The sequence below is a fragment of the Barbus barbus genome, assembly GCF_936440315.1.
Source record: "Barbus barbus genome assembly, chromosome: 31".
Lineage (NCBI taxonomy): Eukaryota > Metazoa > Chordata > Actinopteri > Cypriniformes > Cyprinidae > Barbus > Barbus barbus.
The window spans coordinates 692,553-718,317 of NC_136759.1; the positions used below are offsets into that span (position 1 = coordinate 692,553).

General features: G+C 42.6%; 2 protein-coding genes across 3 annotated transcripts; both read left to right on the plus strand.

Moving 5' to 3' along the window:
* The first annotated feature begins 286 nt into the window (after nucleotides 1-286).
* Nucleotides 287-6,391, plus strand: LOC306851450 (eukaryotic translation initiation factor 3 subunit K). 2 transcript variants are annotated; one of them, XM_079387691.1, is made up of 8 exons: nucleotides 287-502; nucleotides 2,425-2,523; nucleotides 2,981-3,101; nucleotides 3,226-3,300; nucleotides 3,486-3,552; nucleotides 5,268-5,345; nucleotides 6,065-6,190; nucleotides 6,287-6,391. In XM_079387691.1, the coding sequence occupies exons 1-8, from the start codon at nucleotides 441-443 to the stop codon at nucleotides 6,316-6,318; spliced, it is 660 nt and encodes a 219-aa protein (XP_079243817.1). In that variant the 5' UTR covers nucleotides 287-440; the 3' UTR covers nucleotides 6,319-6,391. The 2 variants fall into 2 exon arrangements, with proteins under 2 accessions (XP_079243817.1, XP_079243816.1); XM_079387690.1 differs by having other exon boundaries at nucleotides 329-502; nucleotides 3,223-3,300.
* A 2,662-nt stretch (nucleotides 6,392-9,053) lies between these two features.
* kbtbd3 (kelch repeat and BTB (POZ) domain containing 3) lies at nucleotides 9,054-21,922 on the plus strand (the record flags this gene model as incomplete). The annotated part of the gene is made up of 3 exons (XM_079387389.1): nucleotides 9,054-9,244; nucleotides 9,684-9,849; nucleotides 20,489-21,922. The coding sequence occupies exons 1-3, from the start codon at nucleotides 9,072-9,074 to the stop codon at nucleotides 21,920-21,922; spliced, it is 1,773 nt and encodes a 590-aa protein (XP_079243515.1). The 5' UTR covers nucleotides 9,054-9,071.
* Nucleotides 21,923-25,765: the final 3,843 nt, after the last annotated feature.

Below are 25,765 nucleotides of genomic sequence, written 5' to 3' on the forward strand. Positions count from 1 at the left end.
CACTTTGTGTCAATAACCGCTGCCTAATTACTGAACTAATTAAATGTCTGCATCTATTATAATAATTATGCAATGAATATGACACGTGTTTGTGTAATGAATAACACTTAATGTGTTCAGACAACAAATGTTTTAAGAACGTTTCGCTAATGTTCTCGTTAAGTTATAAAACCGTTGTGAAGTAACATTTAAAAAATGTCAGACGAACATCGAACTAAAATATTTCAGTAAAACGGAACGATGCATAAATAATGTTTTGAGAGATTAATAAAGCTGTAATGACTCCGCCCACTCCAGAGTCACTGCGCGCGTCCGATAACGTCACGTCCTCTTCCGCTTCCACGCGCCGCGCTTCCGCTCGCGAGGGTCCATGTGTCTGGGAAATAAACACAAATATAAACACTTACCGTTAAAATAATAATAAACAAACATCTGGAATCATGACGACGACCATCGAGCAGATGAGAGCGAACGTCGGCAAACTTCTGCGGGGCATCGACAGGTGATTATTATTATTAATATCATAATTATCTTCATAAACTGAATTAATTTATTCAAAGTAGCTGCTTGTGTGTCGTTAAGATTCATCTGCGTGTAATAATTCAAGTCATATATACAGGTGCACCTCAATAAATTAGAATGTCGTGGAAAAGGTCATTTATTTCAGTAATTCAGCTCAGATTGTGAAACTCGTGTATTAAATAAATCCAATGCACACAGACTGAAGGAGTTTAAGCCTTGGGTTCTTTTAATTGTGATGATTTAGGCTCATATTTAACAAAAACCCACCAATTCAGTGTCTCGAAAATTTGAATATTACATAATATCAATAAAAAAAAAAGGATATTTTAAACAAATGTCAGGCTTCTGAAAAGTATGTTCATTTCTATGCACTCAGTACTTGGTTGAGCCTCCTTTTGCATGAATTACTGCATCAATGCGGCGTGGCATGGAGGTGATCAGCCTGTGGCACTGCTCAGGTGGTATGGAAGCCCAGGATGCTTTGATAGCGGCCTTCAGGTCATCTGCATTGTTGGGTCTGGTGTCTCTCATCTTCCTCTTGATAATACCTCAGAGATTCTCTATGGGGTTCAGGTCAGGCGAGTTTGCTGGCCAATCCAGCACAGTAACACCATGGTCATTGAACCAGCTTTTGGTATCTTTGGCAGTGTGGGCAGGAGCCAAGTCCTGCTGGAAAAGGAAATCAGCATCTCCATAAAGCTTGTCAGCAGAAGGAAGCATGAAGTGCTCTAAAATCTCCTGGTAGATGGCTGCGTTGACTGTGGACTTCAGAAAACACAGTGGACCAACACCAGCAGATGACATGGCAGCCCAAATCATCTCTGACTGTGGAAACTTCACACTGGACTTCAAGCAACATGGATTCTGTGCCTCTCCACTCTTCCTCCAGACTCTGGGACCTTGATTTCCAAATGAAATGCAAAATGTACTTTCATCTGAAAAGAGGACTTTGGAGCACTGAGCAACAGTCCAGTTCTTTTTCTCCACAGCCCAGGTAAGACGCTTCTGACGTTGTCTCTGGTTCAGAAGTGGCTTGGTAGCTCTTTTCCTGAAGACGTCTGAGCGTGGAGACTCTTGATGCACTGACTCCAGCTTCAGTCCACTCCTTCTGAAGCTCTCCCAAGTGTTTGAATCAGCTTTGCTTGACTGTATTCTCAAGCTTGCGGTCATCCCTGTTGCTTGTGCACTTTTTCCTACCCAAATTCTTCCTTCCAGTCAACTTTGCATTTAATATGCTTTGATACAGCACTCTGTGAACAGCCACATCTTTCAGTAATGACCCTCTGTGACTTACCCTCTTTGTGGAGGGCGTCAATGTTCGTCTTCTGAATCATTGCCAAGTCAGCAGTCTTCTCCATTATTGTGGTTTCAAAGAACAAGAGATACTCTGAATTTATACTGTAGGGATGGTCATTAATTGAAACTCAAATGTAAATATTCTAATATTTTGAGATACTGATTTTTGACTTTCATGAGCTGTAAGCTCTAATCATCAAAATTAAAACAGAAAAACTTTTGAAATGTTTTACTTTACATGCAATGAATATAAAATATATGAAAGTTTCACTTTTTGAAATAAGTTACAGAAAAAATGAACTTTTACACAATATTCTAATTGATTGAGATGCTCCTGTATTTCTGTAGCGCTTGACAGTAGGATTGATTCAAAGCAGGTTCACTGAAAAAATCTGAAATAATTCTAAAGAATTTCAGCTCTACAGAAGACAACAGAGAATTCTGACTTTTTTAAAAGCAAAATTGTCCTTTTTTTCTCTCAATAGTTTTTTTTCCCCTCACAATTCTGACTGTTTTTCTACAGAAGACAATAGTGTCATTACCCAGGAGAGTTGAGTTGATGTGTAAGCAGCTCCGCAGCTGATGATGGGTCATTAATGATTGCAGGTATAACCCGGAGAATCTGGCCACGCTGGAGCGATACGTGGACACTCAGGCCAGAGAGAACGCCTACGACCTGGAGGCCAACCTAGCCGTGCTCAAACTGTGAGTGTGCACACTATCTAGGGCTCGCGTCTCACTCCAGCCGGTCAGTCCCTCAGCAGTGTGCTTGTGTCCTCAGGCACTAGGGATGTAATTATATCAAAATCTCATAATATGAGAATATCTTATGAAGTCCACAAAAAAAAAAAAAAGACATGAAGAATTGGGAAATAATGAAAATTGTGTACATTTTATAGTTAAATTATTCTATCTAGTGCACTTTGAGAGTCAAAACTGCAACCCATGTTCTTAACTAAGAAAACTTGAGTCAGAAAAAAGTGAATTGACTTGTAGCTGAACTTTAAAGGGACTCAACCCTCTTTTTATTTGATATATACGTTTTTTTTATTTTAAAATCTACACTTTTTGCCCGGAAGACCAATCACTTCATATCATCATGTGACCATGATAATATCAAGACGATATCATGATATTGATAATATGGTTACATCTCTATCAGGTACCAGTTCAACCCTGCGTACTTCCAGACCACCGTCACGGCTCAGATCCTGCTCAAAGCGCTCACCAACCTCCCACACACAGACTTCACGCTCTGCAAGTGCATGATCGACCAGACCCACGTATCCTTCACTGTGCGCTTCAGCTTCATTACTCCACCTGATCTTCAGGAATCATTCTGATACTGGTTTGCTGCCCAGTGCTTTAGTGTAGTGTCCAGATGTTTCCTTGACAGCAGTGTCGCAGCAGGAGGAGCGTCCGATAAGACAGATCCTGTATCTGGGAAACCTGCTGGAGACGTGCCACTTCCAGAGCTTCTGGGTACAAACACACACATCTTGTGTTTCCATGTTTTATGGCTTCATTCCATAGTTGTAATAGTTTTTATCCTGTATTTTCTTTCCCCTAAACCTACTCCTCACACAAAACCTAGGTTTACAGTAAGAGGACAGAAAATACAGTTTGGACCGTAGGAGAGAGAGAGTTTAATGTTGTGTGTTTCTCAGGCCAGTCTGGAGGAGAATCGAGATCTCATTGATGGAATCACAGGATTTGAGGACTCAGTACGGAAATGTAAGTGATTGCTGTATTATATAGATTATGATTTCCATCATCTGCTGCTCACTGAAACCTCTGGAAGCCCATTTCCACTGAAAAAGCTGAAATAAAAAAATTAAAGACTTTCTTACAATTCAGACGTTTTCCCTCACATTTCTGCATGCATGTCTTGTAATTCTGACTTTCTATCAATTCTATTTTTCATTAGAATTGCTTGCTTTTCTTTCATAATTCTGCATTTATAGCTCACAGCTCTGTTTATGTGTTTATATTTAAATATTATATCACAATTGTACATTTTCTCACAATTCATTTATATTTTGCCTTTTTTCCTGCAAGAAAAAAAGTCTGAATTGTGAGCTAAAAAGTTGCAGTTAGCTTTTTATAACTTTTTCCCCCCCATGGCATAAAAAAGGCTTCCATAGAAATAAATGTATAACATTAGATGAGATTTCCAGTCAGAAGTTTTACATCTCTATGATGCTTACCTATGTGACCCTGGAGCACAAAACCAGTCATAAGGGACAATTTTGTGAAATTGAGATTTATGCATCATCTGTAATCTGAATAAATCATCTTTCCATTGATGTATGGTTTGTTATGATAGGACAATATTTGTCTGAGATGCAACTATCTGAAAATCTGGAATCTGAGGGAGCAAAAAAATCTAAATATTGAGAAAATCTCCTTTAAAGTTGTTCAAATGAAGTTCTTATCAATGCATATTACTAATCAAAAATGAAGTTTTGATATATTTACGGTAGGACATTTACTAAATATCTTCATAGAACATGATCTTAATATCCTAATGATTTTTGTCATAAAAGAGAAATGTATAATTTTGATCCATACAATGTATTGTTGGCTATTGCTACAGATATACCTGTGCTACTGATGACTGCTTCTGTGCTGCAGGGACACATTTATTTTTCTTCATATGAGTCTCTAAACCTCTTCACATACACCGTTATAGTTTAGAGCTTTATTAATCCCCTAATTTGTTCAGACTCGCGTTGTGCTTCACATATATAGCGTTTAACACACATACAAATATTCAAAATACACCAAATACATGGGAAACCCTTTTCTTTTTTTTATTATTAAAAATGAATTAATAGAAACTAAATTTATCAAATTGAGACATCTGCACTCATTTTCAATTCAATTCAAGTTTATTTGTATAGCGCTTTTTACGATACAAATCATTGCAAAGCAGCTCTAAAGAGATGTGTCTTTAATCTAGATTTAAACAGAGAGAGTGTGTCTGAACCCCGAACGTTATCAGGAAGGCTATTCCAGAGTTTGGGAGCCAAATGTGAAAAAGCTCTACCTCCTTTAGTGGACTTTGCTATCCTAGGTACTACCAAAAGTCCAGAGTTTTGTGACCTTAGAGAGCGGGTTGGATTGTAGCGTGGTAGAAGACAAGTTAGGTACGCAGGAGCTAAACCATTTAGGGCCTTATAGGCAAGTAATAATAATTAGTAAATGATACGGAACTGAATAGGTAGCCAGTGCAGAGACTGTAAAATTGGGGTAATATGATCATATTTTCTATCATCACAGCCTGTACATTTTATTATGAATCTCCTCTAAAGGTGCAGTGTTGTGACTTATTTCATATCTTAATGTTGGCAATGCTGTGAAGTTGAAGGCCTGAGTTCCAGCTTTCAGTGTGTTCTGGTGTGAATGTGATGTGTGTGTGTGTGTGTGTGTGTTCTCTGTGTCTCCAGTCATCTGTCATGTCGTGGGAATCACGTATCAGAACATCGAGTACAGGCTGCTGGCTGAGATGCTGGGAGACCCTCTAGGTGAGACACTGTCCACCGTCCTACTCACACAGACAGACACACAGACAGACACACACACAGACAGGCAGACACACACACAGACAGACAGACACACACACAGACAGACAGACACACACACAGACAGACAGACACACACACACACAGACAGACAGACACAGACAGACACACACACACACACACACACAGACAGACAGGCACACACACACACACACACAGATAGACAGACACACACACACACACACAGACAGACAGACACAGACACACACAGACAGACAGACACACACACACACACAGACAGACAGACACACACAGACCGACAGACACACACACACACACACACACACACAGACAGACAGACAGACAGACAGACACACACACACACAGATAGACAGACACACACAGACAGACAGACAGACACACACACACACACACACACACACAGATAGACAGACACACACACACACACACACACACACACACACACAGACAGACAGACACACACACACACACACACAGATAGACAGACACACACAGACAGACAGACACACACACACACACACAGATAGACAGACACACACAGACAGACAGACAGACAGACAGACAGACAGACAGACACAGACAGACAGACAGACACACACACACACACACAGACAGACAGACAGACACACAGACAGACACACGTGTGTAACTCACACCTGATCGTGTTGATCTCACCGCAGACACGCAGGTGAAGGTCTGGATGAATAAGTACGGCTGGACGGAGAATGAAGATGGACAGATATTCATTCATAGCCAGGAGGAGAGCGTCAAGCCCAAGAACATCGTGGAGAAAATCGACTTTGAGAGTGAGTCTGTCTGATTGACATCAACTTCTCGCTTTCATTCAGAGTTCAGTGTTTGAAGTGTTGCTCATGATGACTGATGTTCTCTGGTGTCCACAGGTGTGTCCAGCATCATGGCGACGTCACAGTGAACACACACACACACACCTCATGCCTGAGTTTCCCCTTGATTGAATTTTACAATAAACTAATTTCAGTTAAGAAGCTTGGAGTCTTAATTTCATTAAAATCGCAATTAATTATGCGGCTTGATGTCAAATTTGTTTTAATTTTTTCATTTGTTTTCATTGGTTTTTCTTATAAATGTAGCAGTTTATACAATAAGTTGTCTTATCAGTGTGACTTTCTAATTTTTCCCTTTTGTGTTGCTCTTCAGATATTACAAAAATATGACAATTTTGGATTTTTTAGTCTTTAGCAAAGAGATAAAAAATGTATGGAAGCTTCTTGCAATTTACAACTATTTATCCCTCAATTTGGCTGTTTATTCCCCCTCAGAATTGCACGATATCAGAATCAGAATCAGAATGAGCTTTATTGGCCAAGTATGTTTACACATACAAGGAATTTGTTATAGTGACAGAAGCTCCACAGTGCAACAGAAAGACAGTAACAGGACAGGACACATGTAATGAAACAAAATAACAGGAAATAGCCAATAACCAATGTACAAAGCAGTAAAAAAAAAAAAAACACAATATATATATATATATATATAATATATAATATAGGCGACTATGTATGTACAGGTCAAGTATGTGCAAATTAGAAATGAGAAAAATAAAAATAAACTCAGAACTGTGAGATATAGGAATTCTGACTTTCTTCCTGAGTTTACATCTTGTTTTTTTTTTTATGCTACGAAATAAAAAGGTAACTGCAAGCGCACAGTTCTGACTTTTGCATGTTTATCTCACTATTCCAAATGTTTTCCTCACAATTCTGAATTTGTATCTTGCAATTCTGACTTATTTCTCAGAATTGTGAGGGGAAAAGTCTGAGTTGTGAGACATAAATTAAGAATCGCAAGAAAAAAAATCCAAATTATGCAATTAAAAATTTACAGCTTTAAAAAAATGATCCAGTGGCAGAAACGAGCCTCCATACAAATGTGAGTGTATTTTTAAATTAGATGTTTAAAATATGCATTTATAAGTTATAATATCTGACCCTGCAGCACAAAAGCAGTCATGAGTAACACAGGTATATTTGTAGCAATAGCCAACAATACATTGTATGGATCAAAATTATACATTTCTCTTTTATGACAAAAATCATTAGGATATTAAGATCATGTTCCATGAAGATATTTAGTAAATTTTCTACCGTAAATATATCAAAACTTCATTTTTGATTAGTAATATGCATTGCTAAGAACTTCATTTGAACAACTTTAAAGGAGATTTTCTCAATATTTAGATTTTTTTGCTCCCTCAGATTCCAGATTTTCAAATAGTTGTATCTCAGACAAATATTAATTCATCTTTCAGATGATGTATAAATCTCTTTGTGCTTCAGGGTCACAGTAACCCGGTCTGATCTCTAAAGAAAACTGATGGAAGGCTAAACTTCAAGGAAAATCAGTGGATGTGCAAAATGTTGCCTTAGTTCTGACAAATTTCTGCTGGTAATGCATGACGCAAACACTAATACAAATGTGAATAAGAAATCAAGTCGAGTCCTGCACTAGAGATTTCTGTGCAATGATATGCTGATTGTAGCAAAGTCTTATATAGATAACTGTAGATTTGTTACAGTTTCTCCTTGTTTTACAGCATTTAAAAATGACTTTAGGGTTTTATTTCAATCCATGAAACAATTAAAAACGAAGAGTGCCTTAAAACTCTAACGCCCCCCCCCCCCCCCCCCCTTGAAATAATTAGCTTTTAGTAATGTTTGTTTATTTTTTTGTATTATTTTGGTTATTTTGTGCTGCTTGGATTTATTGTGTTTAACAATGGAAAGAGGACAATGCCTGTTTGTTATTTGAAGGTTTAATACAGTGATAAAAAATAAATAAAAATCCTGCAGTGCGACTTCCGTGAGCGTCATCGCGCGTTTTGCGCATGCGCAGTGGAGCCGGAGCGCTATCCAGGGTGCTGAAGCGTGAGTGTTAATCATCTCCATCTGAACGCCTTCATCTCCTGAAGACTTTGGAGCTGATATATGTATAAAGCCATATGCATACGGAGCAGAAGAACACGCTCTTTTGTGTCTGATGTTTTATGTGTGATCGAGGGATGATTGGACTGATCAGGTGAGGAACTTCAGCACTGTTTACATCATTCACTGAATACAGTCAGTTATAACGGAGATAATCATCATGAATATGACTCTAAAGGGTTCTACTGCGTGTCTGAAATATGAAGACAGGCTCAATCGATTGAGATTTTTTAATAACACTTGAATACTGAATCATCATTTTTGTTGAATTCATATCAAACAATAATTTCGCTTTGATTTCAGGACTAGTTAATGGTTAGGGTTGGTGTGTTAGCACAGGAATAGTTGTTCCTCTCAAGGTTTATTGGTGAAAATGTGTTGGAAATGTGCTCACGCTCAGTTCATCTGAGATCAGGATGAGTGTGTTTCTTCATCAGGTTTGTAGAAATGTGTCTCTGCATCAGTGTCTCAGCAATGGATGCTCTGCAGTGAATGGGTGCCGTCAGAATGAGAGTCTTCTCCAGATGTTAACTGATGGACTGGAGTGGTGTGGATTATTGTGATGTTTTTATCAGCTGTTTGGACTCTCATTCTGACGGCACCCATTCACTGCAGAGCATCCATTGCTGAGACAGTGCTGCTTTGAATGAGTGTGCACTGTAAAATGAAGCTGTCTGCTCTCCAGCTGATGGACGTGTCCGGCGGGTCTCTGTGTAACGGCATGTCGGAGCAGCGGTCAGTGTTCCTGGTGTCCGAGTCTCACGGTCAGCAGGTGCTCAGTGTTCTTCAGGGCTTCAGAGAGAGAGGAGTTCTGTTTGACTTCAGCGTCCGAGTGCAGGAGGAGACGCTGCCGTGTCACCGCTGTGTTCTCGCCGCATGCAGCGACTTCTTCAGGTGAATACAGCACATATTTCACATAAAAACAACCTGGAAGCCACCCAGCAACAAACACCGCTCACATTGCCTTCATAAAAGTCTTGCTGCACTTTAATAATATTTAATAACTTCAATAAATAACATACATTACTTTTCAAGGTTTGGGTTCTCTTCTGCTCACCAAGGCTGTGTTTATTTGACCAAAAATACTTTAAAAATAGTGAAATATTATTGTAATTTAGATTTTTTTCAACTGTTTACACGCAAAATCTTTACTTGTCACACAATTTCTGAAAGCTGTCTCTCAAACAGCAGAAGCACACGCTTTTTATTTTTCAGGATTCACAGAAAGTTCAAAAGAACAGCATTTATTTGAAATCTTTTGAAATGTCTTTACTGACATTTTTGATCAATTTTATGTTTCCTTGATGAATAAAAGTATTAATTTAAAAAACAGGGCGATGTTTGAGCTGGACATGCGGGAGCGTGATGACGGTGCCGTGACGCTCAGTAACCTCTCGCCGCAGGCCGTCCACACCTTCCTGGATTTCGCGTATTCTGGTGAAATAGAAATCAGAGAAGACAATGTGGACATGCTGTTTCAACTGGCCTCTTTCCTGCAGGTGAGACAGAAGAAATGACGTGTCACATTATTATTGTTATTATTAGAGGATGGTTTTGTTGGTTTTTTATTGGTTTTTATTGCACTGAACACAAAGTAAAAGGGGTATTTGACATCAGATGTGTTTAGTGATGTGAAAACAGTTTGCAGCTGAATAAAATAATGATAAAATTTATGTTTTTGTGTTGTTTTACTATCACTGAGCTTATAATGTAGCTTTTTTTATATATATATATATTTGAATGAATTCTGTTTTTGTATTTTCCATTTTCATTTAAATTGTAGTTCTCTTTCATAGGTTCACTCAAGGCTGCGTAGCTAAGACGCTTTGGGAAACATTGCCCCTGGGTGTGCCGATTGTCTGAAGCCCTTATAGAATCACGCCAATTCATTGGCTGATGGCACAGATGCTGTCTTCAATGATCTTACGTCGCCTCCTTACATCTACTCCTCAGATTTCTCTGCCTTCACGAAGCAGCCATATTAGCCCTTCTGTTGCAATTTTTCTGGGCCGATTTCGGATCGTTTTTCTTCTTCTCGCCCTTTCTCTCCCTCTCTAACCTGAGAATGTGCACGTGAATTATCCGGCTGAATTCACGCATGATTATTTATGTCCTAGCCCGGAGGCACGTGACGCGGTTTCCTTTGGGCTAGAGAACATTTTATTCACCGCGGCATCCGACTCTGAGGACTTCGAGCCTGCTTTAGCCGACGTTCTCCCGCCTAGCAGCCTACTCAGAGCTTGTGGATGTGCTTTTGCGCGTCGCTGGGAGTCTCAGTCGTCTAAACTTGACGAATGGTTCCTTAGCGGTCCAAATTCAAGGCATGAACAGAGGAAGCTACCATTTTTCAGTGATCTGCATCACGAGCTCTCCAGATCCTGGAAGCAGCCTTTCTCCACCCACCTTACGAACGTGGCAGCCACTGACTTCACCAACCTAGTGGGTTCTGTGGAGCAGGGCTATACTGCCATTCCGGCGATTGAGGACAAGCTGGCCACACACCTCTCGCCATCTTTGGCGCCTTCCTGGAAGTTCCATCCCCTCCTTCCAACTAAACCATGTAGGACCACTTCCGCCCTTATCGGAAAGTCCTACATGGCAGCTGGTCAGGCAGGCATGGCCCTCCATATTATGGCCATCCTCCAAGCCTACCAGGCGGAAGTTCTGAAGAAGATGGACAAGGGTGGCGGTCTGACTCTAGAGGCAGTCAAGGAGCTCCGCAGAGCCACGGACTTGGCCCTGAGAGCCACTAAGCACACTGCACACGCTATAGGGCGCTCTATGGTGGGCTCGGTAGCTGCAGAGCGCCACCTATGGCTTAATCCCACAGAGATTTGTGAGAAGGAGAAAGTTATTCTCCTTGACGCCCCCATTTCTCAGTCTGGGCTATTTGGGGAGGCGGTCAACTCTGTGGTTGAGAAGTTTACATTTACATTTAGTCATTTGGCAGACGCGAAATGACTTTATCCAAAGCGACTTACAATCGGGGAATACAAAAAGCGATTAATCTTGAAGAGGCAATCAGACAGAGGAAGTGCTCGTAGCACCAAGTCTCAGTCATTGTTCAAATAAGTACAAGCTAGTAAGGGAGGGAGAGAAAGATATAGGGAAAGAGTTTTTTTTTTTTTTTTTGAGTTTAGGATGAAGTCAAGTACTGCCGAAAGAGATGAGTTTTCAGTTGTTGCTTGAAGATTGCCAGGGATCCGGCGTTCCGGATAGGGGTGGGAAGATTATTCCACCAGCCAGGAATGGTGAACGAGAATGTTCTGGAGAGTGATTTTGAGCCTCTCTGTGATGGTACCACAAGGCGTCGCTCACTAGCAGATCTCAGACTTCTGGAGGGGATGTAGGTTCGTAATAGTGAGTGGAAGTAGGAGGGTGCTGAGCCTGTGGTAGTTCTGTACGCAAGCATCAGTGTCTTGAACTTGATGCGAGCTGCCACTGGTAGCCAGTGCAAGGAGATGAAGAAAGGTGTAACATGCGCTCTTTTGGGCTCGTTGAAGATCAGTCGTGCCGCTGCATTCTGAATCATTTGTAGAGGTTTGATTGTGTTTGATGGCAGACCAGCCAGAAGAGCATTGCAGTAGTCCAGTCTAGAAACAACAAGGGCCTGGACAAGAAGTTGCGCAGCATGCTCTGTCAGAAAGGGCCTGATCTTTCTGATGTTGTGTAGTGCAAACCTGCAGGATCGAGCAGTCTTTGCAATGTGCTCTTTGAAGGTCAGCTGGTCATCAAAGATTACACCAAGATTTCTGACCGAAGTTGATGGGGTAATCATTGATGAGCCTAACTGAATCGTGAAGTCATGCTGTAGTGTCAGAGTGGCAGGGAAGACAAGAAGTTCCGTCTTTGCCAGGTTGAGCTGTAGGTGATGTTCTTTCATCCATGCCGAGATGTCCGCCAGGCAGCCTGAGATCCGTGCAGCTACCGTCGGGTCATCTGGTTGAAAAGAGAGATAGAGCAGTGTTTCATCGGCGTAGCAGTGATAGGAGAAGCCATGTGCATGTATGATGGGACCCAGCGATGTAGTGTATGTGGAGAAGAGGAGGGGTCCAAGAACCGATCCCTGAGGAACTCCAGTGACCAGTTGATGTGGCTTGGATACCTCCCCTCCCCAGGCCACCCTGAAGGATCTACCGGTGAGATAGGATTCAAGCCAGCGATGTTTCGATCCGCCAAGTCTCAGTCAGCTGCCCTCAGGCAGTTTATGCCTAGGAGGATGCGGGACTCCTCTAACACCCCCTCCTCCTCCTTGTCCAGAGAGCGCTCCTTGCCCAGGAAGGCGACCGCCAGTAGAAGCAGCGCCCCGGTTCATCCCCCTCCGATCACGGTCTGGGGAGCCTGCGGCTGGCCATTGCCCCACCGGCGACCTCACAGGTGGATTGAGCTGAAGCGGTCCAACAGGCCTGCTGCTTCAGCTCCATCGAGTCGCTGCTGACTCTCATGTCAGCAAGAGGAGAGTTTCCCCCGAAAACCTCACGAGGCTGGCCCAGACCATTCAAACGTTTCTGCCCGCCTCTAACACACTCACTTCATTCAGTTCTAAATCAAATTCAAATTTTCAAATTCAAATTCAAATTTTATTTGTCACATACATATACATACGTAGTACGACATGTAGTGAAATGTATTGTACGACTGTCCAACAAATTATCCAACAAAATTAAGAAAAACCTCAAGTTTACAAAAATACAAATAGAAAAAGTACAGTAAACATATATACAGAAATAAACTAGCAATAAAATAACAAATAGATATGAGAATAAAAATAGATATGAGGAATAAAAAAAGAATATGATTCTATATAGATTCTATAAAAGTAAAGTGTATGTCAGTGATAAAGTGTCCGTGTGCTGTGCTGTGCAGTAAAGTGTATAAGTGAGTAAAGGATACTAAAGACAAAGACAAATGGTATGTAAGTCCCACTCATTTATCCTTACGTAACCTTCTACAAATTAGTGCAGATTGTACTTGAAAAATGTGCAAAGTGGAAGTGTGGGGTGATGTGATTATAGTGGAGAGTGGTTAAGACTCCGAATGGCCTGCGGGAAGAAGCTCCTCCTCATTCTCTCTGTGTTCGCCTTCATGGAGCGGAAGCGTCTCCCTGAACGCAGCAGAGAAAAGAGTCCATTGTTGGGATGGCTGAGGTCCTTCACTATCTTCCTGGCCCTGGTCAGGCACCGCTTGCTGTAGATCTCCTGCAGGTTAGGGAGCTCGGTGTGAATGGTACGTTCCGCTGAACGCACCACCCTCTGGAGGGCTCGTCTGTCCTGCATAGTGCAGTTCCCGAACCAGGAAGTGATGCTGCCCGTCAGGACGCTCTCGATGGTGCAGGTGTAAAAAGTCTTAAGCACCCGAGAGGGAAGTCTAAAGTCCTTTAAGCGTCTCAGATGGTACAGACGCTGCCTGGCCTTCTTCACCAGGGTGCTGGTATGACAGGACCAAGTCAAGTCCTGCGTGATGTGAACACCCAGGTATCTGAAGCTGTCCACTCTCTCCACTGGAGTCCCGCTGATCGTGATCGGCTGGTATGACCGCTCCTGCTTCGTACTGAAGTCCACTATCAGCTCCTTAGTTTTGCTGATGTTCAGGTGTAGACTATTCACCTGGCACCAACTCTCCAGGTTCTTAATCTCCTGTATGTAGGCCGTCTCGTCGTTGTCTGAGATCAGGCCCAACACAACAGTGTCATCAGCAAACTTGATGATGGTGGTGGAGTTGGAAGTGGCCACGCAGTCATAAGTGTACAGTGAGTACAGCAGGGGGCTCAGAACACAACCTTGAGGGGCTCCAGTGCTTAGGGTGATGGAGGATGAGGTGTGTTTACCCATCCGTACGGCTTGTTGTCTGTCCTTCAGGAAGCTGGAGATCCATTGGCACAAGGATGTGCTGAGACCAAGGACCTCCAACTTGGAGGTGAGTGTGGAGGGAATTATGGTGTTAAACGCTGAACTGTAGTCCACAAACAGCATTTTTACATAATTCCCTTTTCTGCAGTCCAGGTGACTTGTTGTGGTGTGGAGGAGGTGTGAGATGGCATCCTCCGTGGAGCGGTTATGTCTGTATGCAAACTGTAGTGGATCCAGTGTGTCTGGTAGTGATGCAATGATGAAGTCTCTGACCAGTCTCTCAAAGCACTTCATCACCACTGATGTGAGGGCTACAGGGCGATAGTCGTTTAGGCAGGTGGGCTGCGGTTTCTTGGGGACAGGAACAATGGTGGACTGCTTAAAGCATGAGGGGACTATGGACTGTTCCAGGGAGAGGTTGAAGATCTCGGTGAACACCGGTGCTAGCTGGTCAGCGCAGGCCTTCAGAACCCGACCTGTGATGCCATCTGGTCCTGCTGCCTTCCTGATGTTCACTCTCTTGAATGCCCTCCTCACGTCATGCTCCGTGATGATGAATACGTTGTCCTCACCGGCTTCCTCAGCGTGCATGCAGTTAGCACTGCTAGCGCCGTTAGCGTGATTAGCTGCAGCCTCGAAGCGAGCATAAAAAGTGTTCAGCTCGTCAGCCAGAGAGGCGTCCGCATTCCCCGATCTGGAGGGTGGTGTTTTATAGTCCGTGATGGTTCTAAGTCCCTGCCACAGGCTCCTAGAGTCGCCATGTTGGAATTGCGACTCTAGTTTCCTCCCGTAGCGCTGCTTCGCCTCCTTCACCGATCTGCGCACGCTGTAAGATGCAGCCTTGTAATCATCCATGTTCCCGGTGATGAGCCCTGTGTTGTAGGCAGCGGAGCGGGATCTCAGGGCGTCGCGGATGGTTTTATCCACCCACGGCTTCTGGTTGGGAAACGTCCTGATGATGGTTTTCTGCACCGTATCATCCATTAGTTTCTCTATAAATCCCACAACCGCTTCCGTAAACAAGCTGACGTCATCAGAGCTGCGCCGGAACATGTCCCAGTCTGCGTCATCTAGCGCGTCCTGCAGAGCGGCCACCGATTGGTCCGTCCAGCGTTGGACCTCCCTCTGCACCGGGGCTTCCTGTTTCAGCCTCTGTTTGTAAACAGGCATGAGGAAGATGGCGGCGTGGTCCGATTTCCCAAACGGTGGTTGTGACTGTGCCTTGTAGCCGTTCTTATATGGGGTGTAACAGTGATCTAATGTCCTTTCGCCCCTGGTGGGGCAGCTGATGTGCTGATGGAAGTTCGGCAGTGCACGCTTGAGGTTGGCACTGTTGAAATCTCCCAAAACAATGAATGCGGCGTCCCGGTGCTGTGTCTGGTGAAGGTGTAGTGTTTCATGTAAATCCCATATCGCAGTGTCCGTGTCCGCTTGAGGTGGAATATAAATGGCACTGACGATGACCGAGCTAAATTCCCGAGGGAGATAAAAAGGGCGACATTTGATGGTCAGAAGTTCAAGATTCGGTGTGCAGGAGCGTGAGAGGGCTACAATGCTCGCGCTGTCGCACCAGTGTTTGTTCACCATCAGACATACTCCACCTCCCCTAGTCTTCCCCGAGTCCAGCGTTCTGTCCATGCGGTAAACCGAGAAGAACTCGGCCGGCTGGATGGCGTGGTCTGGTACCGCTGGGTTCAGCCATGTCTCGGTGAAGCAGAGAAGGTTGCAGTCCCGAATGTCCCTCTGGAACCTGACTCTTGCCCTGAGGTCATCGAGTTTGTTATCCAGCGACTGGACATTGGCGAGCAGGACACTTGGTAAGGGAGCGCGGTGTGCGCGAGCCCTCAGCCTGTTCCTGACGCCGGCTCGTTTCCCTCGAGGACGCCGGTACGGGTCGCGTCCTTTGTTCCTCCTCAGGATCTCGCTTGGCCAGGATGGGTCCGGGTTCAAAATCGGCGAAAGGTTAGTGCATTGTGCACCAATAGAAATAAGAGTGGCCCTGTCGTATGTAAGAATGGCCATCTTACAAAAAGAAACCGGTGTTTATAGTTAACAATACGAAAAAATAACAAAAAAAGACAAAGTTTGGTCGGAGCAGTCGTGACGGCAGCCGATCTCACCGGCGCCATCTTAGTGTTTTCTGTCACATTTTGGCCCACTCCAGGGAGTTAGTGAGCCACCACAGGGATGTCCTCCTCCGCCATTTAAGCTCTTGGCCTCAGAATGAACACCAAAAAGAGTGTTGTCACCCCTTCTCAACAGACTGTGTTCTTGGGAGTTCACTTGGAAGCTCAGGTCATGTCCACTTTGATTCTCCCTGAGTTCCCCAGCACCTCTGGGCATAGATGCGTTCGCTCACCCATGGCCGGACCTGAGGCTGTCAAGCTGATTCCGCCCGTCAAGCTGATTCCGGCAGCTCTGTGCAGGGTGAAGGAAAGCGGTATCCGTCTCCTGGGGCCAGTTGCATAAACTTAGCCACCATGTTAAGACTGTGTCTTAAGAACTTGTTTGACCAAATAGCAGTTGCCAAGGGTTAATCAGTCTTACTTTTTCCAATACAAATAAGACATATCTACCTTTATTTAACTGAATTTCAAAAGTTATGACCAGTCTTGAAGAAAAAAAAATTAGATGACTAACTTTTTGAGACTAGTCTTAACAGTTTATGCAACCGGCCCCTGCTCGTAGCCCCGTTCTGGCCATCCAAGACGTGGTTCTCGGAGCTGATTCCTCTTCGGCCTCCGTGGGAGATTCCGATCAGACAAGACCTGCTCTCTCAGCTTCAAGGCAAGATCTGGCACCCTCAACCTGAGATCTGGAAGCTGTGGGTATGGCCCATCGAGGGCCACAAGCTTTGATTTCTGGTCTTCCTACCAATGTTCAGGAGATTATCGCTAGTGCTGGATGAGGTTCCCCTGGGGAGACATCGGTTGGTCTCTGTATTTATACTGTATGTGGAGTCCGGCGTCTGAGACTAGTACACCCCCTTGGAGTTCCTTCTTGAGACTTATCAGTCATCCTGGAGGGCTTAATGGAGGCCCCCTTTTGAGCCCCTGGAGTCAGCTCCAGAACGGATTCTGACTCTCAAGGTTACTCTTTTGTTGGCACTAACATCTTTGAAACGAGTTGGGGACTTGCAAGCTCTCTCTGTCAGCGAAATGTGTTTTGACTTCGCCCCTGGTCTGGTCAAAGTAACATTACGGCCTAGGCCTGGCTATGTTCCCAAGGTTTTATCCGCATCGTTTCCCTCTCAGGTGGTCACACTTCACTCTTTCCATCCTCCTCCCTTTGCTTCAGGCGAGGATGAAAGGCTTCACATGCTCTGTCCTGTCCGAGCTTTGAACATCTCTGTGGACCGCTCCAGCCATTGGAGGAAATCTCCCGAGTTGTTGGTATGTTTTGGTGCTGGCTGCCGTGGGCTTGCCACATCGAAGCACAGAATTTCTCACTGGATGAGGGACGCTATTTCACTGGCTTATGAGGTGCGTGGTCTTCCTTCACCTCTCAGCGTTCGGGCGCATTCTACTAGGAGCGTGGCTTCCTCTCAAGCTCTTTTTAGAGGGGTCCCCCTAGAGGATATTTATGTATCAGCAGGATGGTCCTCTCTGCACACTTTTATCAGGTTCTATAACTTGGATCTTGACACGGCTCCGGGTTCCCAGATCTTATCAGCTTGAACCAGCCGTGTATGCTGTCTGGTTCGTAAACGGGGCAGATAGGGCGGTGTTTTTAGCTTGGCGTGTGTTGGTATATCGTTCCCAAAGCGTCTCAGCTTACGCAGCGTTGAGTGAACCTATGAAAGAGAATGTCTCGGGTTACTTGCATAACCCTTGTTCTCTGAATAGGGAACGAGACGCTGTGTTTGCTGCCAAGCTCCTCAAGCTGCCGACAGGGGCCTTTTCGGCAGAGAAATCTGAGGAGCAGACGGCGCGCTCACCAGTATAAGGAGGCGACGTAAGAACGTCGAAGACAGCATCCACACCATCAGCCAATGAATTGGCGTGATTCTATAAGGGCTTTAGACAATCGGCACACCCAGGGGCGTTTCCCAAAGCGTCTTAGCTTATGCAGCGTCTCATTCCCTATTCAGAGAACAAGGGTTACGCGAGTAACCCGAGATGTTTTTATTTTATTTGTTTAATTTTATTAGTGTTCACTTTTAGTTATTTTTGTCATTTTTATTAGTTATTGTTTTTTTTTTTCAATGTAGTATTTTATTATTATTTTTTTTTTTTACTTTTAGTTATTTTAGTACATGAACTAAAACTAAACGAAATGAGAACTGTTGCATTGGCAACTAGCTGAAATAAAATATGTTGACCTTTTATTTCAGTTAATGCTTATTGTATTTTTATTATATATCTACCAGATAGCAGATTATATATTATTATATATGTTTATTAAATAGTTATATGTCATTTAGTTATTTTAGTTTTAGTTAACTATAATAATGCTGGTGTCAGGTTGTTACGGGGCTGACGAGACGTGAGACATGCGGATCCATATGCAAAGCTTTATTATTAAACATGGTCAGAAACAGGCAGGGTCAGACGGTGGCAAACAGGTATGGCAAGGGCAAGACACAGCAATCCGTGGAGCAAGCGTGGGTCGACGATCGGCGAACAGTATCCAAAGGGGCAAGGCAGAGAGATAATCCAGAAACGAGAGCAATAATCCAAACAGCGAGCAAACAGAGTCCAAACGACAAGGCGAAGGGTTAATCCAGGAAACACGGGCAGGGTCAGACACGGCAAGATAAACAAGGCAAGACAAGACTAAGACTATGGCTCTGTAAAGTAGCTATCGCTAGGAGAGAGATAGACGCTAACAATACTCGGCCCTGAGCAAAAGCAAATCCCAGGCTTAAATAGAGAGTGAGTGATTGTGAAATCAGCATCAGGTGTGTGTGATGTGTGAATGGTGACAGCTGTGATCTGTGCAATGCATTGTGGGAAATGGAGTCCAGTGTGATGTGAGTGAAAGTCAATGTGGTGAACGGGTGACCTCTGGTGGTGGTTAACCGGGAGAGCATGGACCAGATTCGTGACACAGGTGAACATATAAATCTAATTTATTGTGTATACTTTTTATGTTTGTTCTTTTCCCCATGTTTTTACCATAATTTTAATAAATTGGTAATTTAGACATTTTTGTATTTGTTTTTATGGTGCTTTTGTAACATTCTGTCCAGGGATTAAAGATGAAAAATAGCATTTATGCTACATCTGCTGTATTTATATAATGTTTATTAATGTGCATTTGTCCCTTTTAAATTAAATTAAATAGGAATGATCTAATGGAGCCTTTTCACAAGACTGTGATGACGTGTTTCAATGGTCATCAGCATCGTGAATCCTCAAAAATTTTTATATTTAGAATTTTTAAACAATGTATGCACATTTATATCAAATTTGTATCAAATTACAAAAAACTAGTTAACGCTATTGCGAGGGTGTTTCTAATGCAGCGTCTATGGGAGGGATGGTAAATTTGACATTGAGAGACTGAAAACGGCAGTCAGAAGAGAGAACAATCTTTTTCCTTTGATTCAAAGTTGTGAGTTTTTCTTGAGAACAAATGAGAATGTAAAAAATATATTTGTGGTCTCGGAAGTTTACCCAACTATGACGACTTCCGCTGCTGAGAAACCTGGACATGTGAAAAAGGTCATTAGCTATGTTTCCATCCACCTATTTTTATGCACGTTTCGAAATATCGTATAAAAAAACGTTGGATGGAAACGCCAAGATGTGCATAAATTCTAAAAATGCACATAAAAAACTTATGCGCACATCTGAGTAGGATAAACTTTTTATCCAATAAGAAAAAATGCGCATAAACTACGATGGAAACAAATGTTCAGAATAAATTCCTCGTCATTGAAACAGTGATGTGAGTTTGCGCTATGAGACGGGATAACTGGACTACCCAGCGGACCGATCTCGATCACAGCATCTATGTGTTGTTTTGGTCGTTCTGAAATCGCTGAGCAAAGTCGTCAAAGTAATTCTGTATAATTGTCCTAAATGACTGTGTTCCCAAACAGCAGCATCCGCCTCCGAAAGCAATGACTGCATTTATTGTTTCATCTGCTCGCTCTGAGGCGCAAGTAATTGATCATATATGAACATTATTATATCCAGTGGCTTCTCCTAGTTTTCTTAGTGATATTTAGTGCCAGTTTACCAGGAAGTGACGGTTTTGTCCTCTTTGACTCGTTGGATGGAAACGGTGCTAATGGCATATACGTTAACAGCTTTATCATGTCTTCTGTCTTTCCTTCGCTCAGGTGGGCTTCCTCTCTCGCGCTTGCAGTGACTTCCTGGTCCAAACCCTGGATCTCTCCAACTGCCTGCAGCTGTTAGCACTCGCTGAGGGTTACGGCTCCTCGCGTCTCCTGCGCCGCGCAACCGACTTCATCACGCAGAACTTCCACGCACTTTCCTCTGCTCCGGACTTTCTGGAGATGCCTGCATGCATCTTAGAGCGCTGCCTGACCTCAGACGCACTCAGTGTCCCAGACGAAGAAAGCGTCCTGGATGCGCTGCTCTGCTGGACACGACATGAGCCGCAGTCGCGCAAAATCCTTCTACCGAAGCTGCTTCTGCGGGTCCGTCTGCACCATCTGCGTCCATCTGCGCTGGAGGAGGCCAAGCGGCTGCTGAGCGCAGACGGATGCTGCATTAGCGAGATTAAACAAGCTCTCGCACGCGTTGATCGCTTCAGTGGATTGTTTTGTGATGCTCGGCCTTCTACGACATCCAACTATATTTTTGTGCACAAAACAGAGGATAGTGGAGAGATTCGGTATGCGTTTTGCTACAACATTGGTGCGGATCTCTGGATGGAGCTTCCAAATGACGCCGCGCAGATTATAGACCGACCCGGATCATCGCTCACCAGTTTCGGAGAAAAGCTCTTCATCATTGGTGGATGCCTCGGCGAATGTCATCGCACTATTCGCCTGCACATCGCTGCGCATCAGCATGACGCGACAGACGAAGTCTGGTGCTACTGTCCCGTCGCGCACAGTTACACACCAGCTCTGCGCATGCGCAACCCCCGGACGATGCATGCATCCGTTTCCGCTCTAAATCGCATTTACGTAATCGGCGGGAAAACACACAACGCTTGTAGCGTTCTGGACGTTGAATACTTTGATCCTCTAAGCGGCGTTTGGACTTCCGTCAGCCCTCTTCCCAAAGGAATCTACTTTCCGGAAGCGAGCGCATGCGGGAGCATCATTTACACGCTCGGATCCGAGATGGAGATTACCGAAGCTTTCAATCCTTCGCTCGACTGTTTCCTCCGCTACGACGCCGTCGCAGATCAGTGGTGCCAACTAGTGGCAGAGTTCGGCCAGTACTTCCACGCCACGCTCGTCAAGTCCGTGTCCATCAACGACACGCTGTATCTGTGCGATCTTTCTACATATAAAGTCTACAGCTTCTGTCCGGATAGTTGCGTTTGGAAGGGCGAAGGTTCGTTCGAGTGCGCTGGGTTCAATGCGGGCGCCATCGGTGTGCGGGATAAGATCTACATTCTGGGCGGCGATTATTCGCCCGATGAGATCACGGACGAGGTGCAGGTGTACGACAGCCGACGGTCCGAGTGGCAGGAGGTGTCGCCGATGCCGCGAGCGCTGACGGAGTTTCACTGCCAGGTGCTGAGCTTCAGCCGCTACAGAGACCCGTGGAGGAGAGAAACCACCCAAACGCCCTGAATTACACATCCGGGCCTCACTTATCACATGTTGTGCAGAAACCATCCTAAATTTGATCTTAGATCATCTCTCAAGTATTGCGCGTCTCTTTCAGATGTGAAATCAATGAATCGTAAATGATCTTGAACTTGCAAATGAATGTTTTCAGCTCTCTGCTTGTAAATGACTCCTAATTAATGCCATTAACATATAAAAGATCACCAATCATCATCCAAATTCTTTAATTTAGAACAGCGAGCTGCAAGAGAAGCCTGCTTCAGAAATGTCAAAAAGAGCACTATATTAAAAACCTTTGAAGGCTTTATCTGAGAAAAGAGATTTAAAGCAAAATTTGCACACAAATCTATACAGTAATCTATAGATGATAGACATGTATACATCATTAGAGAACATTTAATGTAATTCAGTTCAGATTAACTCCTGAACTTTGTGATCTAGTGACAGATGAATATAGAAATGCATGCCGTAACACACAAACACACACAGTAGCATTGCCAAAGAGTTCTTTATTTAAACAAATAAAACAATGTCTTCACTCAACACATTGTTGCTGGTACTCTTTTGGCAGTTAATCTGAGTGTTTTTTCCCCAATTTATCACAGTAAACATTCAGAGTATCAAAGCATTTAACATTTAACACAGGACAACAATCCAGATGGACAAACTGTGCTGCTTTTGAAGGCATCATGAGACGATCCATCCTGACTGGCAGATCTTCCATCCGTCTGCAGAGACGTCATCGTCCGGTGCTGGAGCTCATCTTCGCTGCTGAGGATGACGATGATGATGAGGAATGAGCTCTGGGCTCCTCATGCATCCTGATATTGTTTGACCAGTAACCACATGAGCAGAACTGTGATCAACACAACCATAAAGTTCAGAAACAGCTCCTGTGTGGATCGGTCCATCTGAGCGGTTCAGAGCAGAAGCACGACAGCTGGAAGACCGGCGATGACTGGAGCTCTGGATCAGAGACCGAGAGAGAGAGAGATGTGGAAAATAGACAAGTATGCTGGTCATTAAGAAATTAAGCCAGCAGTCTATCCATCTATCTGTCCATCTGTCTATTCATCTGTCCAAGTTTCACCCCTGTTTGGCTTTGAATTTCGAACACAAATCTATCATTAGTTTAACTGCTGCGACACACACACACACACGTTTACTGTCCCTATCACATATCATAGACTATTATTTCTACATAAAATCAATTCTAATGATTATAGATACATTTTTTAGATTTTTAAAGGTTCAGAGGTTTGGGGTTGGTACAGTTTTTTAATGTTTTAAAGTCTCTTCTGCTTACCAGCGCTGTATTTATTTAATCAAAAAATACTTTAAAAAAACTGAGATATTATTATAATTTAAAATAGCTGTTTTCTGTGTGAATATGTGTTAAACTGTAATTTATTCCTGTGATCTTCAGCTGTATTTTCAGCATCATTACTCCAGTCTTCAGTGTCACATGATGTTCAGAAATCATAATAATATACTGATTTACTGCTCAACAAACATTTCTGATTATTATCAATGTTGAACACAGTTGTGCTGCACAATATTTTTGTGGATTCGCAGATTAATTGAAAGTTCAAAAGAACAGCATTTTGTAACATTATAAATGTCTTTAGTGTCACTTTTGATAAATTTAATGCAGTTTCTGTCAAAAAAAAAAAAAAGTACCGATCCCAAGCTTTTGAACACTAGTTTAACATTTTTCATCCCAAATGTCTCCTAAGATTTTGATGTATTTAAGGAGGTTATTTTCCCCTCAAACTAATACTACAAGCACATAATCATGCAGCAAAACACCAAACGGAGAGAAAACCACAGCACAGCAGAACCTGAGTTTGCATTAACAATGAAGTGCATGCAGCAAAACTGCAAAAGCTTGTGCATCCAATCAACACATTATACATCCAGACCAGTCTGAAACATTGAAATGGCCTTAAATTAGATGAAAGGGCAAAGACAGAAGAACATCGTTCTGCAGATGTGGCTGGTCTGGATGCTTCTTACCTGCACAACCTGGAGTCTGTGTTACTCAGCAGATTTAAAGTGTCTGTGAGTCTAGCTGTCGCATCTCTCAGCTCTTAAAGCAGCCCCGCCGGACTGGACCGGACCGGATTGGAGCAGCATGGCTGAGGTCACAGTATTTAAGCGTCTGCGAGACTCAGCTGTGGGTTCTGGATCAGAGTCCAGCTGCTGCAGCTCTCCAGTGGGACGAGGGTGAGCTGAGTCTCTATTGTTAGTGGTTTACAGACTGAGCCTCAACACACATGTGACACGCATGACTGACAATATAAGAGCCTGTGTGTGTGTGTGTGTGTGTGTGTGTGTGTGTGTGTGTGTGTGTGTGTGTGTGTGTGGAAAGTCTGAAAGAGAAATGATCTTCATCAGATATGAGTGCGTCTCCTCCGCACTCAAAAAATGATTCTACAACACTGTTCAGTTTATTTTAAAAAATCATTTTCATTTAACACCATTGTGTTAACTTTTCCATTTCAACAACTGCATTGTGTTAAACTAACTTTTGGCTCAACTCAATATTTTCATTTTATTACATTTGATCAAACTGAGTTGGCCCAACTCAATTACGTTTCATTGCATGAATTTAGTTTTTATGAGTTGGGGTTACACATATTTATTGGATGGAAATCCTGCCCTCAGTTAAATTCAGTTCAGCCAATGGATTCTTTTTCCCCACTTCTCAGGTAACACATTTAGGTCATAAAAACAGTTCAGAAACATTGTTTTGAAGTGTTTCTGAAACGTTAAAATGTCCAGTTTTCTTATCATGATACAACATTATTTAAATGTTACAAAAATGTTTCTTACAACATTCTTACAACTTAATTATTTGAACATTTATTTTTTTAAATATAAGATATATCCAGTTTTATTGTAGTTAGAGCGTTGTTTAATGGTTCTTGAGATTATAACCTTATTTAAGTGCTTTATTTTCACCCGAAATATAACGTTACTAGAATGATTATTTTTAATATTCTAAAAATGTAAAAATATCCAGTTTTCTTGTAATTCTAACATTATTTCAAGGTTACAGAAATGTTTCTTACAGGGTTTTACTATATTTACACTCAGAATGTTACATTATTTGCTTGTTTATTTTTAATATTCAAGGAGCGTTAAAATATCCAGTTTTCTTGTTGTTATTATAACATACAAACGTTACAAAACCTTTTCCCACAGAATTTTACTGTATTTTAACCCCAAAATATAACATTATTTAAACGTTTCTTTAATATTCTAAGAGCGTTCAAATCTAAAGTTTTCTTGTTTTGATTAGAGTTATTATATAAGTTACAAAAACATTTGTTAATGTTAACATCTTGAGGACAATTTAAGAATGTTTTCTCTCAACATTATGATAACCTATATCAAATATTAATAACGTTATAAGAACGTTTCATAAACTTTAGTACTTTAAGAACATTTTGTCCTTACATTCATATAAATGTTACATTAGTGAAGGCTGTGAGACGGTTCTAGCTGGTTACAGTAGCTTGTTTACTTCTGTGTGACCTGAAATAACTCCACATAAATCTTTCCAGAAAGAAGAGCAGATGAAGTTTCATTTGCTGCATTTATTTGATCAAAGATACAGTAAAAACAGTCAAATTGTGAAATATTATTACAATTTAAAATATGTGACCCTGGACCACAAAATCAGTCGTCTGTTATCAGTTATCTGAAGCTGAATAAATAATCTTTCCATTGATGTATGGTTTGTTATGATCGGACAATATTTGTCTGAGATACAACTATTAGAAAATCTGGAATCTGAGGGAGCAAAAAAATCTAAATATTGAGAAAATCTCCTTTAAAGTT

Bases quoted from the DNA above. Each gene is read 5' to 3' on its own strand.
- LOC306851450 (XM_079387690.1), top strand. From the start codon at position 441: ATGACGACGACCATCGAGCAGATGAGAGCGAACGTCGGCAAACTTCTG. The intron at 503-2,424 runs GTGATTATTATT...TAATGATTGCAG, and splicing joins CTTCTGCGGGGCATCGACAG to GTATAACCCGGAGAATCTGG. The intron at 3,553-5,267 runs GTAAGTGATTGC...CTGTGTCTCCAG, and splicing joins TGAGGACTCAGTACGGAAAT to TCATCTGTCATGTCGTGGGA.